Source organism: Juglans regia, chromosome 4 (assembly GCF_001411555.2).
Source record: "Juglans regia cultivar Chandler chromosome 4, Walnut 2.0, whole genome shotgun sequence".
Taxonomy (NCBI): domain Eukaryota; kingdom Viridiplantae; phylum Streptophyta; class Magnoliopsida; order Fagales; family Juglandaceae; genus Juglans; species Juglans regia.
In genome coordinates this window covers 16,978,064-16,997,864 of record NC_049904.1, presented here as the reverse complement: position 1 = coordinate 16,997,864, position 19,801 = coordinate 16,978,064, and the positions used below count along the sequence as shown (strand labels likewise).

Here is a 19,801-nt window from a genome sequence, read left to right as displayed (position 1 = left end):
CCGGCCTTCGCAGGGTACAAACCCAGTCCCTTGACTGGCCACAAAGGAAGCAAAATGAAGGAAGGAAAAAATGGAATGCAGCACGGAGAATACAAAAATCCTACAAAAAGTTCAAATCAAACAAGCTCAGTCTCTGGATTGGCCACGAAGTATTAGCTAAGGACCAAAGCCATGAGCTCTGCCCTGATAATAGCTATTCGGAACAAAAGTCCCATGACTTGTCGAGTTTCATGCAGGGTTGCTGCCTGCGATGCATTGGCTAGGGAGCAGGGCCCTTGGGCTCTGCCAACCCACAAGAGCCAATTGGAATACAAGTCAATCCCTAGATTGGACTTGCCGGCCTTCACGGGGTACAAGCCCAGTCTCTGGTTTGGCCACAAAGTATTAGCTAAGATCAGAGCCATGAGCTCTGCCCTGACAATAGCTATTCGGAATGCAAGTCCCATGACTTGTTGAGCTTTGTGCAAGGTTGTTGCTTGCGATGCATTGGCTAGGGAGCAGAGCCCATGAGCTTTGCCAACCCACAAGAGCCAATTGGAATACAAGTCTGTCCCTAGATTTGACTTGCCAGCCTTCGCGGGGTACAAGCCCAGTCTCTGGATTGGCCACAAAATATTAGCTAAGGACCAGAGCCATGAGCTCTGCCCTGACAATAACTATTCGGAATGCAAGTCCCATGACTTGTTGAGCTTCGTGCAAGGTTGTTGCTTGCGATGCATTGGCTAGGGAGCAGGGCCCTTGGGCTCTACCAACCCACAAGAGCCAATCGAAATATAAGCCAATTCCTAGATTGGACTTGCCGGCCTTCGCGGGGTACAAGCTCAGTCTCTAGATTGGCCACGAAGTATTAGCTAAGGACCAAAGCCATGAGCTCTGCCCTGATAATAACTATTCGGACGCAAGTCCCATGACTTGTCAGGCTTCGTGCAGGTTGCGGCCTGCGATGCATTGGCTAGGGAGCATGGCCCTTGGGCTCTGCCAACCCACAAGAGCCTGTTGAAATACAAGCCAGTCCCTAGAATGGACTTGCCAGCCTTTGTGGGGTACAAGCCTAGTCTCTAGATTGGCCACGAAATCTTAGCTAAGGACTATAGCCATGAGCTCTGCCCTAACAATAGCTATTCGGAATGCAAGTCCCATGACTTGTCGAGCTTCGTGCAAGGTTGCTGCCTGCGATGCATTGGCTAGGGCCCTAGGGCTCTGCCAGCCCACAAGAGCTAGTCGGAATACAAGCCAGTCCCTAGATTGGACTTGCTGGCCTTCGCGAGGTACAAACCTACTCCCTTGACTGTCCACAAAGGAAGCAATAGGAAGAATGGCAAAAATGGAATGCAACATGGAATCTTACAAACATGGATACAAAAATGTATCAGAGCATTGGCAATGGACTAGCCATTTGCCAACGCAAGTCTAAATTAAAAGTAAATAGAGAAAAAATCATCTACATTGGCCTAGCTAAACATCAAAAGTTTAACATTCTATCTACAGTAAATCTTCACCCCTCGCCAAGTTTGGCGAGTTACTGCACACGGATCAAATGTTTATTTTATTATTTGTTGCTCCCGCGAAACTCTTTCCCTCGATTTTTCTGTGTCTTCTTCTCGAAACCACCATTTCTTCTTTCTTTTTTTTCTCTTCCGAAACTCATCTCTTCCTTTCTTCTTCGACCTTCTGTCTTCTTCCCGAAACCCATTTCCTCTTTATTTTTTTTTTCTCCTGAACTCCTTCTCTCCTTTCTTCTTCGACTTTCCCTTTCTTCCCGAAACCCCCATTTTTCTTTCTTTTCTTTCTTTCTCCCGAAACCCCTTCGCTTCCTTTCTGCGTCGCCCTTCTCTTTCTTTCTCCTGAACCTTCTCTCCCAAAACTCCCTTCTCTTCCGCCCTTTTCTTTCTCTCCTCTTCTTCACCCTTTTCTTTGTTTCTCTAGAAACTCCCTTGTTGAGTTCTCTTCTTCGCCCTTTTCCGCCTTCTCCCGAAACTCCCGAAGTGGTTAGCAGGTCTTCTTCGTCTTCTCCTCACTGGAAGTGTCTGCTAGTGGTAAGTCACTACTCTCTTTTTTACTCACGAGGACTCACACCCCCAATTGTTTAAATGCACACACACTTAGATTTCTTTGCTTTCACATGATGAAATTTGTGGGTTTTACTATTCCAGACTTGGAGGCAATTTTGCATCACTGGACCGTGTGGCAGCTCGTGAAAGCAATCGATCCCCACATCCAGGTTTAGGTATGGATGATCTGTTTTGTGGAGTGTATGCAATTTATACAAAATTGTTTTGCGGATGTATATATTTTTTTTATAAGAATTTGGGGGATGTATATATAGCCGTGATTTGTGGAGATTTATGAGGGTTTTATTGATGTGTGCAATGTTGTTGGTTATTGAAAAATGTTGATTGGTATTTTGTGAGTGGTCTGTACATATGAACTCAAACGAGTATTTTGTAATTTTGAACATCATACATGCTGAGAAATTGTAGTATTCAACTTTGGGAAATTCATCAAAGTCTTGTTGCATTCATAAACAAGCATGGCATTTTTGCATTTAATATTCAATTTGAGCTTAAACAAGCATGGCATTTTTGCTAACTTGTTGAAATAGCATGTAAATTTATTTTAAATTTATTTTCAAAGCCTATAAAAATGACAGATACTTGCTGGAGTACTTTGTCCACTGCATGTACTTAACTATGAACCACCCTAAATTCCAGACTCTAGTTATCCACAACTTGCCAAACATCAGTACTTTGTCCACTGCATGTGCTTTATCATAATTATCCACAACTTGCCAAACATCAGCACAATGAACCACCCTAAATTCCAGACTGATCTAGCACTTGTAATGTCTCTGTTCAAGGACCATTAGAGAAGCTTGTCATCTCTCTAGCCTTCCTATCCGGAGTACATCAAGCATATTCCATTTCCTTGTATATTTCAAGAACCTGGCCAACAAATTATCATGTGAATTAGGTAAAAATATTTAGAAAAAAAAAAAGAGAAGGAACATGCATTTGGATTATCAAACTAGGCTCGAGGATATCCCACTCAAACTTGCACTTAACTAGAAGATTGAGAACAAGTATAGCCTTAGGTTGGTTGCATTAAATGTTCGGTATTTCCTGCTTACTATATTCTTTATCTATTTGTTAAAGTACCAGTCAGAGACCTATTATTATTTGTTAATTGATATATGATAAGCTATCTTTGGAATATATACAAGAGATGCAATTTGAGGTTTGCTGAGCTGGACCTTGATGTTTGCTGGGCTGGACCTTGAAGAAATACCAAATAAGGGTTAAGAACAGTGCCTACATCTACTAAAGATCAGATCAGCAATCATTGTATGAGCTTACTAATAAATCTGACGAAAGATATATATATATATATATATAAATATGTATGTATGTATGTAGATTAATGTAGAGAGAGAGAGAGATAGAGAGAGATCTTTTAAAAAGAGCAATAGTTTCAGGCTTTCAGCAATGCTATGCTTTATCTGCAACAGCTTGCTCCCTTTTTATGCCCTTATCCAACATATCTATTTCATTTGGAGAGTTATCTTCAGTGCCCTTAACATCAGCCTTGATAACCATATTTGCGCTATACTTTTGGGACACCAGATAATTCATGGCAGCCACCACATCTGAAGAGTACCTTACCTCATCAAATTTCCTTGCTCTAATGCATGCCATTGCATGTCTAACTTCTAGTGTTGGAACTACTAATTTTTTGAGAATTTAGTGGCTGCCCAGCCACATGTGGGATGTATAAACATGTGGCTGGATAGCAGCTAAATGCATGGACTGTTTTGATGGATTAGTGAATTGTTTTTGTAATTTTAGTGGACTGTTTTGTAATTATTGGACTGTTTTGATGGATTAGTGGACTGTTTTGTAATTATTTGACTGTTTTGATGGATTAGTGGACTGTTTTGTAATTTTAGTGGACTATTTTTATGGATTAGTGGACTGTTTTGTAATTTTAGTGGACTGTTTTGTAATTAGTGGACTGTTTTGATGGATTAGTGGACTATTTTTGTAATTTTAGTGGATTGTTTTGTAATTAGTGGACTGTTTTGATGGATTAGTGGACTATTTTTGTAATTTTAGTGTACTGTTTTGTAATTATTGGACTGTTTTGATGGAATAATGGACTGTTTTTGTAATTTTAGTGGATTGTTTTTTAAATATTGGACTGTTTTGATGGAATAATGTTCCATTTCCTTGTAATTTTAGTGGACTGTTTTTATGGGTAGAAGAAATATTGGTATGTTTGTATATGTGATTTTTGGGTGAATGGTTTACAAAATATATTTATTGAATAATTAGGTTGAGGGAAAAAATAATTGAAAAATAATAATTTTATTTTTTAATAAAGTTATTAATTAAATTTGTAAAATATTAAAAACATATATATATTATTAAAATATTTAATATTTAATTATTATTTAGACTTTAAGATAGCTAGTCCAATGTGAACTACTTTAGCTATAATTCATGTTATAGTCAAAACACAATATTCTAGCTAAATTTTAGACTTAGCCATTGCCAATGCTCTCATAAAGTTATTTTATTGTCCGAATAGGATTACAAGGAACAGAAAGAACATTGCAGAATCTTACAACTAAGATTACAAGAAGAAAATTACATCATTAGAGATTACAAGGAACATAAAGAAAAGTTTCGTCTAGGCAAAAGCAGGATGATCAGTAGTGCGGTATCTCCCTCAGGAAGAGGGACATCTAGTGGAAGCCCATTTTGTCTGGACAGAAGCAGGATGATCAGCAGTATGGTATCTTCCTCAAGAAGATTGGTGCCCAGTAGATCTAGTTTCCCCCCGCAATACTGAGCAGGGTGCTCAGCATTGCGGTATCTTCCTCCTCAGAAAGAGGAGGCGTCTAGTGGCACCCCTGCCCAAATTCCCAGGAGGGCGAACTGGGTTCGAGGTCAGCTGGGGTGGACGGCGTGGAGGACAGACAGATGTTGAGGAAACAAATGAAATCAACTCCAGAGAATTGATTTCTACCTTGAACCGTATGTTCCTGTCCTCCTCAGTCTCCACCATCGTGCCACTTTCCTGTTCCTGCTCCGCTCATAACTCACACGCAACGAGTTCTGATACAACAGCTTCGGAGGTCTACCCCCGTGAGCAAAGGGGTAAGAACAAGCGAGGCACCATAAGCAAAAAGGGTAAGGACAAGAAGTATGGACGACATATTCCTTCGATATTTAAACCGCCATAACCAATGACAGCCTGAACACCATAAGAGAAGGCGTCGCCCCTTATGATGTAAAGTAGAAAAGAAGAAAGGCATGGGAATTGAGAAGTCACCAAACCTAGAAGAATGGATAAAGAGCATAATCGGATGAATTCCTCAGAAAAGGGAGAAGCCCCCCCTTTTATAGGCAAGAATGACATTTGGCATACTAGGGCGCCATAACTCCTGAGACCTCCTTGAGTGGCCATGTGTCTTCTAGACCTCCCCAATCATCCACGTGTCTCCCATGGGAAACCGTACTCCCTCAAAATTTGGAAAATATAGAAACGGCAACCGATGTGCTACACAGAGTTCATGGAGAAGTTAATAATGGAGTTAAATGCGAAATTAATGGGAAATTAGTAAAGGACTTAATTGCACCAACGAATTAACAAATAGGAATTGAAAGGACATCAATAATGGTGACCTCGGGACCAACATAGAATCGGCAGTAGATCAAAGCACTCACGTGCATGAAAATTACATGAGCGAGCAATATATGTTCAAACGAATATGAGATTTGACAGGAGTCTTACTCGGTACATTTCTAGCTAAGGGGTCCTGCTCGGTACACACCCAGCTAAGGGGTCCTACTTGGTACCCATCTATCTAAAAGGGGTCCTACTCGGTACACACCTAGCTAAGGGGTCCTGCTCGGTACCCATCCATCTAAAATAGTCTTGCTCGGTACATTTACAGTGAAGGGGTGCTACTCAGTAAACATCTTGTAAAGGAACCCGACTTAGATTTCCGTCAACAAGGAAGAGATTAGCTCAGTTCTCATCAATTAAAGGATACCTCGTTAGGTTTCTACCCATAACAAGTCAAAATGCACAGTTCAACGAAGGAAGACCAACGAATGCAACTGGCAGAAAAAAGAAGAAAAAACAGAAGGTTTAAATCAGCCGAGCTTCAACCAAACCAAAAGTACATTCATACAAAAAATTGTCAAAATTACATCAAAGACCATTGCAGGTCTGGAAACCAAAAAGAAGGAGGGAGGCTGAAGGTTAAGGAGGAGCATCACGGAATCGCCTGTGCCATTCTTTTACTGAAGAGTAACGCCTCTCCAGAGTAGTGAAACTTTTCTCAGAGGATTGGGATTGGAAACTGCAAACGTTCATATCAAGCCAGTTCATACGATACACCGACAGAAACTCCCGAGCAGTTAGATCGGGGTAATCTTTTGAATCACCCAGAGCAATTCGAAAGGTGACACAACTAGCCATTATGAAATGCCAAACATTGGGGTTAAGTTGCACTGGGGCTAGTTGCAGGAAGTCCAAGATATCACGCACTGGGAGGCAGAATGGCAAGCGTAGTCCATTGGAAAACATGTGGGGGTAGAGAGCCATCCTTGTCGCCAAGCCATCCACATCTACCATTGGAATGCAAGAACCAGGGATTTCTAGAACAGTTTCAAGAGGGATAGGGTACTGTCTACAGAATGAACGGAGGTCATTACTGGTCATGGCCGACGTACACCGCTTCCCAGCAAAGTAGCTGAAACTGACTTCTTTATCGCCTCGCTTAGTCATGGTGAAAGTAGGTGGAAAGTTTAGAATTTTTTGAAATTCAGGAAAACGAAAAAGGAGGTCAAGACAGAAATGACAAAGAGGAGAAAGAGGAGGAGGAAATGAATGAAAACAGTGCGATGGAACAGCTAGGTGTCTGAAATGATGGCACGAAGTACGAAGGGATACATCGACCACGGGAATACAACATGATGTTAACTACCACACGCGTGAATAAAAAGAACCAATCCTGATCAACGTTGAAGTTCACATCAGGAAGCAACTTCAATAAATGAAGACAAAGTTAATGATTAATCATATTCATTAATGGCAGAGATCGGTTCACATCCCATTAGATCTGGGGAAAATGAATGGATAAGTACACGCAAACCCGTTCACTTGCTATATGCTCGCCCAAGTTAGAAATCTTCATAGGGACTTGCCCAACAAAAAAAAAAGGAGAGACTTTTTATACTTTCCAATCCACAAGTGTGCTAAACATTCGTGGGGCATTGTGAAGGGAATAAATCCCTTGGGTCGGGCTGAAGGCGAGGCCTAAGTTAAAGCCCAGATACAAGGTCTGGGCTGGGTCGAGCTGAACGCAAGGCCCAGGATAGAGCCCAGATACATGGTCTGGGCTGGGTTGAACAGTGGCGCCTGGGTCAAAACCTGGGTATGAGACCCAGGTCGGACCATGTTTACATCAGGAAACAAGTCAGAGGACATAGGAGAGGCTTAAAGAAGAAGGAATATCGCATTCAATGCCAGACGGGAAAACATGCTACGGTTCACACCAAGCATTAATGAGATAGGAGCAGCCTAGGACAGAAAACACGCCGCATTCGATACAGCCCAGAACAGAAGGTGTGCCGCATTCAATGTGACCCAAGGCCTGAGCAGCACACAGCTACCCTGAGCACTTCATAGCTTTGAGAACTGACAACACAAAGATAGCTCTGCGAGTAGACAGTGTGAAAATATTATCTCCTACTATACAACACTCCACTATCGTGGAGACTAGGTCGGCAAGTATAAATAAACACTGCATGCAGCAAATAGGTAGGGAATCTGACATTCTCACCTTCACTATTACTCATCTTCATCTTCAACACCATAAATAACTTAAGCATCGGAGGATCAACAGACCCTGAGCCCTCAAATGAGAAAACCACCTAGCCGAGCAAAATCTTATCTGAGTCGTCGACGGTAATTTCTTTGAGTCGCTGTCCTTCGTCTCCTTTTCTTTTTCAATAATGATACACATTCATTGTATATATATATATACACACACACACACACACACACACAATCTTAAAGTTAATTTCATATTAAGTTGTAAAATAACTTTATAAATAAGTACTTGATGCATGCATAGCTATTATATAAACATGAATTATCTCATATCAATTAGAGAACTTAATTTTGAGTACAAATTTTTTTCTAATTTACCCTAGTAATTAGTAAGTTGTAAGGTTTGTTTCTAATTAACAACAATACTCTTATAAATATCCTACAGTATATACATAATGAAAGTCTCTTAATTCATTACTGATTAAGAAGCATAAATCCTCACTGATTTAAGCATCGAGGGCATCCCCACTAAGTCCCGAGCTTTTCTTTGTAACGCCCCAAACCCGGTTGGCCTGGAGACTTACTACCTGTCACTTAAGAACATATTTTCCAATACAACTAAAATAAAACTCCAAAACTTTATTAGCAAAACTCAATCTCATGTACTCTAAATAACCACATTGAAAACTCCACGAAGTCATTACTGCAGCAAACTAAACTAAGGAGTCCACAATCTCCTGGTAGTCATAACAAACCAAACTAATAATTTCATAAGTCTTACTAAATCCAAGCCCAAGATATAATTAAATCTAAAAGACATTAAAACTAAAAGACATCAGAATTCCTTCTTCTAACATCCTCTCCTCAGCTTAATCGTGCTCACCAATCTAATCCAGGTCCCCAGTTGGACTCTCCATATCATCTGAAAAATATTATGAAGATAGGGGGTTAGTTATCAACAACTTAGTAAGCAGAAGACATATGCTAGCGTGCAAACATGAGCATTTACAAAGTATAGCATGCAGAACAAAACATTTTCCAGAGTTATCATGCAGAGCAGAACATATTTTCAAAAGTAACAGAGCGATGGTTTTAAGACACGTAAAACCCATAATACTTTGGCATAACATAAACTAAGTATCATCATCAGATCAAAATAGAGCATCACACAGAGCAGAGACCATGTTTCACCCCTGTGGTAGGGTTGTGCTAACCCCGGTGGCCAAACCAGGCAGAGACAGAGGTGAAATCTTTCATTTATTCTTCTCGGAGCCTCGAGTGTGCACACAAGAAAGACCACAATAAAACCACTTTGTTTCCAAAGTGGGTGCACTCAGAGACAGAGAAGTTGGTACCAACCTAAACAGAGCAGAGCATAACAGAGCAGAGCAGAGACAGAGTCAGATACAAATACCAGTACACCATGCCAAAGGTTTTCAGATGTTATATCAAAATAATACAGAGTACCAAAACAGAATTAGACAGTTTACACACACTGACAACAAAAGTCAGAACATCTTTATAAATAAATGCACAATTTTTCATATTCTCAATATCGCTCATTTTTTCAGATTTTAGAAAAAAACACATGATAGAATTTAGCTCATGTCTACACAATGCACGTTAGGACATGTTTTCATTTTTCACAAAAATTTGATGAATAATGCAGATAAGCGACCGAGGTTGATCTTTGTTTTCACAAGTTCCGATCATATCACAAAATATACAAGTTTTCATAAAATCAACCTTAGTCTTATTAACTTATATAAAATCTAACATAGAAACCCCGCTTATCTGGACAACTTAGCTTTTCAGAATTTTCCTCAAAAATGTCGAGTCGAATATAAATCGTCACCTATAAAAATAATCACATAATTTTCATAAGTTTTCAATCAATCACGGATTTCGATATTTAAGCCTAAACTTCTAAAATAACCTATTTTAATATCTCAAAACTTACAACCCTCATAATCCCAAAATATATCATCACTTCCTAAAAATCACCAATATTCACCATGACCAACGTCAAACTCAAAACACCAATATTTAAACCCGAAACAGCCAACAAATTTCATAGCATAAACCAATCTGACACAAACAACTCTATCATCCAATCCAACCGACCCCCTTACTCCTCGGACTCAGTCCGACACAACCAACCAATTCACAGTAAATATGATTTAGCACAGAAATACATTTAAATCTCAAAAGTTCTTTGGAAAAAATACTTACAATGCTATAATATAATTTTTGAAAGATCAAGGAGGTGCTAGAAGCGGCAACGCAACAACAAAACAGTGCCAAATGCACTGTGGCCGTGGGTCCCAAAAATCCACTTTTGAACGGGTGTAAACGAAGACCCGAGATTGATAGGGTAGGGCTTAGGGATGTCGGTGAAGCTAGTGGTGGTGGTGGTTGGCCGTGGGTGGCGGCGCAATAGGCGGTTGAAGTGCAAAAACACCCAAAACGGAAATAGAGTTGGAAGTGCTTCACCGGTGACAGATCGGAGGTGGGGTTGGGTCCAAAGGGTTGCTAGGAGGTCGAGAATGATGTGGTGAGAAAATGGTGGCCGGAGGTGGTGCGACGGCGGCGCAGCGGCACAAGGAGTGCCCCGGCTTGGTGTGGTGCGTGGGGGCTAACGGCGGCGCGAGGAGGGCTGAAGTTACAGGGAGGTGGTCGCCGGTCGAAGGGGAGGTGAGAGGGAGGGGCAGTGTCGGTCACCGCCGGCGCACGGTGGCGGGCTGGGAGGGAAGAGAAACTGACGGAGAGAGGGAGGGGGGGTTGCGGCGCGCGGGAAGCAGGTGAAGAAAAAGAAAAAGAAAGAAAGGAAAAGAAGAAAAGAAGAAAAAGAAAAGAGGAAAGAGAAAATGTAGGGAAAGAAATGAGGTCCAATCCCCACATCTTGGGTCACAAAAATGATCCAACGGAAACGATTTTAAAACAACAAGTAAAATAAAATAATTCAAACGTAATGTATTAAAATAAAATAAATAATTAAACCCAACATTAAGTTAATTTAATATGAAAAACAATTTAAATGTATTACAATAATTAATATTAAGGAAACATGTCAAATTTAATTTTCACAAATTAAAAATCATAAAAAATAAACCCATTGAAATCTGAAAATTTAAAACAAGATAATTAAATTTTAAATTAATAACAAATAATCATTCAATTAAAAATACACTAAAAATACGAGGTGTTACATTCTTTCTAGTTGCAAGTCGTTAGGGCACACCGCGGACATACTAAAAATTGTATCAATAGTAGGTATCCATATTATAACATGCATGGGATGTTTGATGGGCAATATTTCCTATCATATATAAACATATCTTACATGATCATGCCTTAATAATCTAGATGGCTTGGCTTATTACATATGATCATTCAATGTAAAAGGAATGGAAACATCTCATAAAGTTAAAGGGAGAAACATGACAATGGAAGACTTATTATTCATAAAGAAAGTATGAGCATAAATTAAGGGAGACTGCGTCTTCCTTTTTATTTTCTTGCTCATGAATTACATTCTCAATCATTGTCTTTTATTGCCAGCAAGAATTAACATAAGCATGAGATATCTGATTATAATCTTTTTTCAGATTGTTTTTCGTCTCTACCCCATGAATCGAGTCATGAGCTAGCCTTACTTGTAAAGCTCAATAACATGAACCGACCCATGAGGCATTGGGAAGACCTTCATTTTAGTAAACCCTACAGCCTTTGCTAGATGATCAAATTCAGCGAGTGTTCGCTCCTTGCCACCAGCCATTAGGAGCATCATGTACAAGTCTTCTTTTAGAACGTTCATTGTCTCGAGATTGTTTTCAAGTTCTTGTGGGATTGCCATTTCAACAACTATCACCTTTCCATCGGCTGGTAATGCTTCCCAGCAATTCCTCAGCAATCTCTTGCATCGCTCATCATCCCAGTTATGGAGTATTCGCTGTTTACATATTAAATATATATAAAAGTCAAAAGACATAATTTTTGCATTGCATTATTTATTGGTAAGTAATTAATATAGTACTAATTTGCCAATAACAATGAAAAAGAAAGCTCAGAAAATAAAGGAATCGGATAGAGGAAAAGAAACCTTCAATAAAATTGTTTGGGCATTCGGTATTGATTCAAACATATCTCCGGCCGCATGCTTCACACCTGAAAATAAGAAGATTTCATCAAGATCTTAAGAATGATGGCTAAACATAGAATATATATATATATATATATATAATGTATAAACAGCTATTAATCACATAAGTTCAAATATTAATAATGTCATGCTCTGTATATTTAGATTAACGAGCATGCATGCATACCTACATTCTGAGATCACCTACTTATATGAAATTAAGAGCATGTATTGTTTTTGTCTCTACTTTAATAAAATCTTAGTATCATCACAAGTCTTGTACATTTTGGAGAGAGAGATCAGAGAGAGAGAGAGAGAGAGAGGTCTAACCTGGGAGCGCAGGAGCATCAGCAATCACTTGAGGCAAATCAAAGTTGAGTCCACGAACGTGTGGATTCAAAGAGATTATCTTGGCAGAAGTGGTTCCAATGCCGCCCCCCACATCTATCAACTCTCTCACATCTTCAAATCCACCATACACCTTGAACACATCATCAAACACTAATTTTTCGCCAACTTCCATAAACTCATCGAACAGTTGTCTATATATCGGCTTCTTTTCCAGATACTCGTAAAAGTTCACCCCATGGGCCTTCTTGAAAGGCGCGCTTCCAGGCTCAAGAACTGCATCCTTAATCCTAAGCAAACTCTCGAGCAATTCCCTTTCACAGGAAATGCGGATCATTATTGAAGCCGGGGAAGTAGCAGTACTTCCGCCGGTACTGCTACTCACTAGGCATTGGCTCATCTTTGTCAGGCCATAGGTCCATTCATGGCTTGCATTTTCTCCATTATTTCCTAATGGCTTTCGAGATATCGATAAGATGGAATATGCGCCCAGAAATCTTAGTATTCTCTCCAAAGTGTACGCTGCAGAATTTGGATCGGTTGTTGGGATCTTTGAAGTGATATCTGCTGCAGAAAGATAAGCATCGGGCCCCGCATCTGCAATTATATTGAACACGTTTAGCTCAATTGCAGCTCTTAGAACCATTTGAATGGAGACCAAACCTCCCAACTGCGAACAGCTTGAAAGTTGATCTCCAGCTTCCTGGACTTCCATGTTTTGGACTTGCATGTCTATCTTTTGATATCTTTCCTCATCATTATTTATAATGGAAGTCTCGATAAAATAAGGTGTGTCCCATATTATAGACTTTAATTATTTTAATAAAGATTATACTACTGTCAAACCGAATTTCATGTACTCAACTAACTACCCTGGTTTTAGAGTTCATTTTAGGGTAGGTAAAACCAATATTTTAAGGTAGGTAAAATCAATATTTTAAGGTAGGTTTTACCTACCTTAAAATGAACTCTAAACCCTTAATCTAGGGTAGGTTGAGAACCACCCACACCACTGCCACCCCGCAAACCACCATCACCGAGGCCTTGTTTTAGTCAATCGAGAACAGAACGAATGCACGCACGTTGCACATTCGTGGAGACACTTTCCAGCCACCTTCTGTCGCCGTCTTTGCACCACTGGACCCCAAGTTAACTCTCGGAGTCTCATTGTCTACCATCAACTCCATCCGACAACACCTAGCCCCACCATGCATTTGTGCCCCCACCCCACCTCACAATTACACTACCTAAGACAACCTAGCTCCCCTCCACATCGTGAGCCCCTTATTTCCATAATATTTTCAGATAATTTGAATGTTTCCGTTGATGATCAAGATTAGAAAGCATGGATGAGATTAGTTAAGCACAGTGGACTGAACACAAAAGGATGCCATGGTTATTGGATAATTTTATTCAATAAAATTGTTATATTCTAGTGATGTGGTATGTTGAGAAGTTGACATTTATATTGAGAATTTGTAGTATTCCTAGTTAATTATTTAGAGTAGTTGAGTTAAAAACAGTGAGATATATGTGTAATTGAGAAATTGTAGTCTATATCTGATGTGAGTTTAAGTGACAGGAGTAACTCTCCGACCCATCCGGGACCGGGGCATTACAAATTAACAATTTTAAATATAAGCTATGAAACCATGACATAATTTAAATAAGTTATAGGGAAAAAAGCAATAACCTGATAATCAGGGCTTGCGATAAGGGTCTAAGGCTATTCAGGAATTAGTAATCGTTAATATAATCCCAAATTGTCCATGTAATGCCCCAAAATATATTCAACAGAAATAATTGCTTTTTATTTCGACATTGGATATGTCATGAAAAGTTAGGAAAAATTCATGGATTAAAGACTAGTTAGATTTTTGGTTGTTAGCGTAGTCGAATTATGATCATCTAAGGGAGTGAAATGCCTTTTGAATTTTTTTGAGGCAATTAGGATCATAATGAGAGAGGATGGATTCTACCATTGGATTTGTATCAATTTTTAGATTTTATGGTACAATAAAAAGTTTCGTGATTTTTAGATGCCAAATGGGCCAATCAGAGAGCGTCATTTGAGAAAGACAATTGGTTATGGACTAACCCTAACCTAAACCCTCTTTAAACCTACGATGGTTGCATTTCGGTTGCAAGTGAAACGATCCCTCTTGGAATTAAAGGAGTTCAAAGAGGTCAAACCTCTCGTATTAAAAGGGACGTGGAGGGAAGCGTGTGTAGTCCACTTGTGAAGTATGATGCAGAAAAATTTAGGATGTCAATCGCTATGTTTTTTTATTAGGTGTGAATTGCCTTTTAGGTTAGTGGAGAACAAAGTGTTTATTAAATACATGGGTGATTTGGACTCTAGAATTACATTGCCATTCTGAACCACTTTAAGAAGGGATTGTGTTAAGCTGTATAATGAAGATGAGATACAATCAAAGAAATTGTTGGATGGTCAAAGAATTTGTCTCACCACCGATACATGAATGTTGGTGCAGAATATAAATTTTATATGCATTGCCGCACATTTTATTGATTACAATTGGAAATTGCATAAGAAAATAATCAAGTTGTGCTTAATCCATGATACAAAATGATGACAATGAAGTTTTGGTTGAAAAAGTGCAAAGGGGATGAGTTAGAGGATAGGATAGAGGCCAAATTAAAATCCTTTTAAGCCACTTGATTGAGCAGTACAACACATTCTGTGTGGCTAGTGGGGGGAGTTGTAATGTGGCTCAAGAGAGGCCAAACACTACTTCTACAGGGACATATATCCCCACATATAAGATGTTATTGATAATGTTGCTAGAGATTTTCCTCAAACTTCTCCGGTCTTGAAGGGCATTGAAGACGTCCTTGCTGCTATTAAACAACTGACTTTGCTCGAATATCCAATAACTCAAGCTAGTACTTCTTGTAAACAAATTGCTCAAACCGATACTTCTACTAAATCTAATAAATCCAAACAATCTTATGAATCAAAGAATAGATCTCTGCAACAAGGGCTGAAGAAAAACAACTTGATTTATCTGTTGAAGAAGTCCTCACAAGGCGATGATAATCCTGATACTGAGTCTGACGCATCCTCAGAAGCTTCTCTTAGTGATCCCTACAGTATTGTGTTTGGACATGATTTAGAAGATGTAGATATAAAGTTTGGCTAGGACTATGTGACTAAGTTGATAAGTTTGTATAGGATTAGGTAACTAAAATGATAGAGTTTATCTTATCAATAAGTTTGAATTTGAATGAATATAAAAGAATTGTTGACTTTATTTTAAACAACATTAAGTTTATCTAGGAGTCTTTAAGGTTGGTTAGATAAGTCAGTAACATGAAATTCGAATTCAAAAAGATCTGGAATTATCCATAACAGAAGTTGAATACAGTTTAGTAACTACAGAGAAGAGTTATCGCGACATGTCAACAATCCACCATGAGACGTCTTCGTGACAGATTCTGCCCGTCAGCAAAATTCTACTTCAACTAGGATTCTTTTCAGATTGTTTATTTAAAGGATCCTACTGGTTGGGATCCATTGTGATTCAGATCTACATATTTTGTATAGCACTTTCTAGTGCATTATTTTGGTAAGAAAATTCCTTAGTGAATTTTCATATTTGTGATCTCTCTTTGAGTGTGATCGCGCTTCGAGTGTGGAGGATCGTGTGATTGGACTTCAGCCTCTAGAGTTCTAGGAGGAAAGGCAATATTTGAAGATCGCCAGAAGTTCTGGCTGCTATTGCTGTAGAAGACAAACGGGTCGTTTATCTGGGCAAGTAAGAGAGTCAAGTTGCAAAGGTTTTGTAATTGATGAGTACTTGTAATTGATTTTCAAATAATAAGATTGATTTTCCTGGGTTTGGTTGCCCCGTAGGGTTTTACCTTTAGAGAGTTATTTAAAGGGTTTCCCTTCGATACCAATCTTAGTGTTATGTAATTTATTTATTTTATATTAAATTAATTACATGCTTAAATACTAACCAATTTGTTGAGTGAATTGGTAGATATTTCCGCTGCATTACTGGGATACTTGGGTAATTTTAGAAGACACCCCAAGGCTATCTAATAATTGATCTATCGGCACAAGCCAACATATATTACTCTCCCGCAATTGCTGATGAATTGCTCACTGATTCCTACTAAAAGCACCAAAGACTACTACTGTTGAAAAAGCTGTTGATTTGTCTACTGCTTTTCCTGACAAGATTCCAATTACTCTCCTTTATTGTTAAGCTTACCTCATGGTTAAGTCAAATATTGTTACTTCCTGGTCAGGTCATGCATGTACAGTTTATAAATAATTGTAGAAGTTCTTCCTTTGTCTATAAAAGGTCAGGAGCCTAGCTTCAGAAAAGGGTATCTCTTAGAACGACTTGGAGCCTCTCATAAGAATTCAATCCCCTTTCCTTCTTGCTTCATATTGCTATGTACATATATATATGCATACATACATGCATGTATGCATGTATGTATGTATGTATGTATGTATGTATGTATGTATATATGTATGTATTTATGAATGATGGTATGTAGGTGTTGTGATTTTTTCCCTCCAATTTTTTTATAACAAATAATAACCCCTAATTTTTGCAAGTTTTCTTCATTAAAGAGAGGCAATCATTATTTTGGTATTTAATTAATGATTCGTATTGCTTATGAATGCTAGTTTTTCACTTTGTTAAAATTATTTATTGTCTTTACTTCCTTTTTAACTCACTCTTACAAGATGACGTATTGATTGAAAAAGTGCTACCAATTGTGTGAGTAGGTTGGTATGTAATTCCATATGCATTTCGAAAGTTTTAACTTCTATAAAAGTTATGTTGTGGCGAGGATTCATCATAAGGAGATGATTGGTGTTATCATGCTTGTTTGGATTAGGGATGAGTACCGACTTAATTGGAGTCGGATTACCGTAAATCTAACTCTGACTCCGACTTTGTTAGAGTTCAAATCCAAACTCCGATTCCAACTCTGATTTGTGTAGGCTTCGATCTGACTCCAACTTTGACTTGTCAAAGCGAAGTCAGATTTGTGCTTTCAGCTTTGGGCTCTTTTTTAGCTTCATGTTTAGCTCATTTTAAAAAAAAAAGCATTTTTTGCAGACTTTCAATTTTCAATTTTTCAAAAAAAAGTAAAAACTAAAGCTAAATCATTCAACGCTAATTTATTTCAATACTAATATCTAACTTATTTTTATACTAGACTTATACTATAGTGTCTATTTACATATTATCATACTATAATATTACATATTATTTTTAGTGTCTAATTACATGTTATTATACTAAATATTACATGTTATTATATTATACTAGTGTCTATCTTATTCATAACTTATTTCTACACTAGACTTATTTATAGTGTCTAATTATATATTATTATACTTTAGTAAATTAGTATTATGTGTTATTAACTTCTTATACTAGACTTATTAGTTATTTCTATACTTGCGTCTAATTTATTTCTATACAATATTTATACTATAGTATCTAATTACATGTTATTATACATTAGTATTTCATTTTATTATACTAATATCTGACTTATTTCTAACTTATTTCTACACTATACTTATTTTTAGTATTTAATTACATTTTATTATACTTTAGTGAATTAGTAAGTGTTATTCACTTATCATGCAAGACTATCCAAAAATATTATTTTTCTTGTCGTAGCTAATGCCTTTAGGATCACCCAATAACTTGAGAATGCAAAAGTAGCATATGAGAAAGTTTTGAAAGAATACATACCCTAGGCTTGTATATGTCATTTTACTGCATAAAGCATATAGTTAATTTGAAAAATATAGATCTTTCAAAATGAAAATTAATGTTGGATGTAGGATACACTACAAGAGATTTGATCTTTAGAGACAAAATCTCTTAGGGATGAATTAATTTTTATCCCTAAAAGTACTTATTTGGGACGAAAATTAAATTTCATCTCAAAACATGGATGCAATTTGTTATGCGTTCGAGCAGAGAAATATTGTTTAAAATAGACTTTCTGTGACGAAATATAGCGTTTCAAAAAAAGAAAATTGTTCAAACATTAACAAAAACGTTCAAACAGTATTTTAATGACTGTTCAAATGATTACATAATTATTCAAATAATAGTCGTGGCGAGAAAATATATACAATTGTGCCGGGAAAAGTTTGAAATCGTTCGAACGAGATATTTAATCATTCGAACTAAAGTTTTGGTGGTAAGTTATAAATAAATATGTCGGGGATGTTGATATAGTGTTCGAATGCTCTAATACAAGTTTGAAAAATATTTTAATTCACACTCAAATGTTAACATAACTGTTCGAATAATAGTCGTAGCGGGAACGTATACACAATTGTGCCTAAAGAAAGTTAGATCTTGTTCGAACCAACTTTTTGGTGGGAAGTTATAAATGAATCTGGCAGGGATGGTTGCAACATATTTCAAACAGTACTTTTATGTTCAAATGGATCTATAAACCGTTCGAATGCTCATAATAGTAGTTCGAACAGTAGTTTTATGTTCAAACGGATCTATAAACCGTTCGAATGCTGATAATAGTAGTTCAAAAGGTACCGTTTAATTATAGAAATTTATTGAAATGCATTCAAATATTTTAAAAATAAATATTAATTGAGCTTATTAATTATCATTTTTGAAAGATAAAAAAATCTACCTATACGAATTTATTATTATTTATGGTAAATTAAAATATTTCATATTCCTAAGAATTTTATACAATTAATTAATGAGATTTATTGTGGTAAATAAGAATTTGCAATTAAAAAATATTACCTTCTAGGGAGTGTCATTTTTTATATTATCATGAACGGTAAGTAAAATAAGAAAAATAATTTTTGACAAAAAACAAGCTAGCTAAAAAAAAAAAAAAAAAAAAACGATATAGTAATTAAACTGACAACGTTCGATACAACACAAAAAGTCAAATAAAAGATAAAAACTACGGTGTAAGATTATCCAGGTACTCCTAGATGACAGTAATGCGTCCCTCAATCTCTTGCAGTCAAACCATGATGGGCGTAGTGATCCTCTCCATGTCCTAAATAAAAAATATGCGATGCTTCTCGAGCAGGGATCGTATCTCCGTGATAGTAGCCCCTACAACATGTCTATCAACTTCGGCATCAGTAGAAACTGGATCACGCTCTGTGCCACTATCTTGTGCCGCTGGAACATTAATTTGAGCCTTCTGCAAGTGGCCCTCACTCTTGCTGAAGGTGATCTTGTTAAGGAGTTCGATCTGTGGTTGTCTCTGCTATGTCATTATTACATTAACCTCCAATTGGATTAGGAGGTTAGAGATCATCAATGCATACGGTAGACTACCTCCACTCGGATATCGTGACTCAAATTGGATGCAGAGGAGGAAGTATAAAGGTAGATCAATCGGCTCTCCTCGTGCTATCTGTAACATAAATCGAGCTTGTTCGATGCCGAAGTCAGTCTTGTGTTT

The 19,801-nt window shown here is 37.7% G+C and overlaps 1 protein-coding gene across 1 annotated transcript; it reads right to left on the bottom strand.

The window, feature by feature from the left end:
- Positions 1-11,268: 11,268 nt before the first annotated feature.
- LOC118348298 ((S)-scoulerine 9-O-methyltransferase-like) lies at positions 11,269-13,096 on the bottom strand. Its single transcript, XM_035689733.1, has 3 exons — positions 12,314-13,096; positions 11,945-12,009; positions 11,269-11,794 (listed from the first exon to the last, which is right to left on the bottom strand). Exons 1-3 carry the CDS (start codon positions 13,059-13,061, stop codon positions 11,495-11,497), a joined length of 1,113 nt encoding a protein of 370 aa, XP_035545626.1. The 5' UTR covers positions 13,062-13,096; the 3' UTR covers positions 11,269-11,494.
- Between the last annotated feature and the right edge of the window lie 6,705 nt (positions 13,097-19,801).

What these genes read in the sequence shown, in the direction of transcription:
- LOC118348298 (XM_035689733.1), bottom strand. Translation starts at nt 13,061, where the DNA reads ATGCAAGTCCAAAACATGGAAGTCCAGGAAGCTGGAGATCAACTTTCA. An exon ending in TGATGCTCCTGCGCTCCCAG is followed by an intron (nt 12,010 to 12,313) that starts GTTAGACCTCTC and finishes TCTTATTTTCAG; the next exon opens with GTGTGAAGCATGCGGCCGGA. An exon ending in CCCAAACAATTTTATTGAAG is followed by an intron (nt 11,795 to 11,944) that starts GTTTCTTTTCCT and finishes ATATGTAAACAG; the next exon opens with CGAATACTCCATAACTGGGA.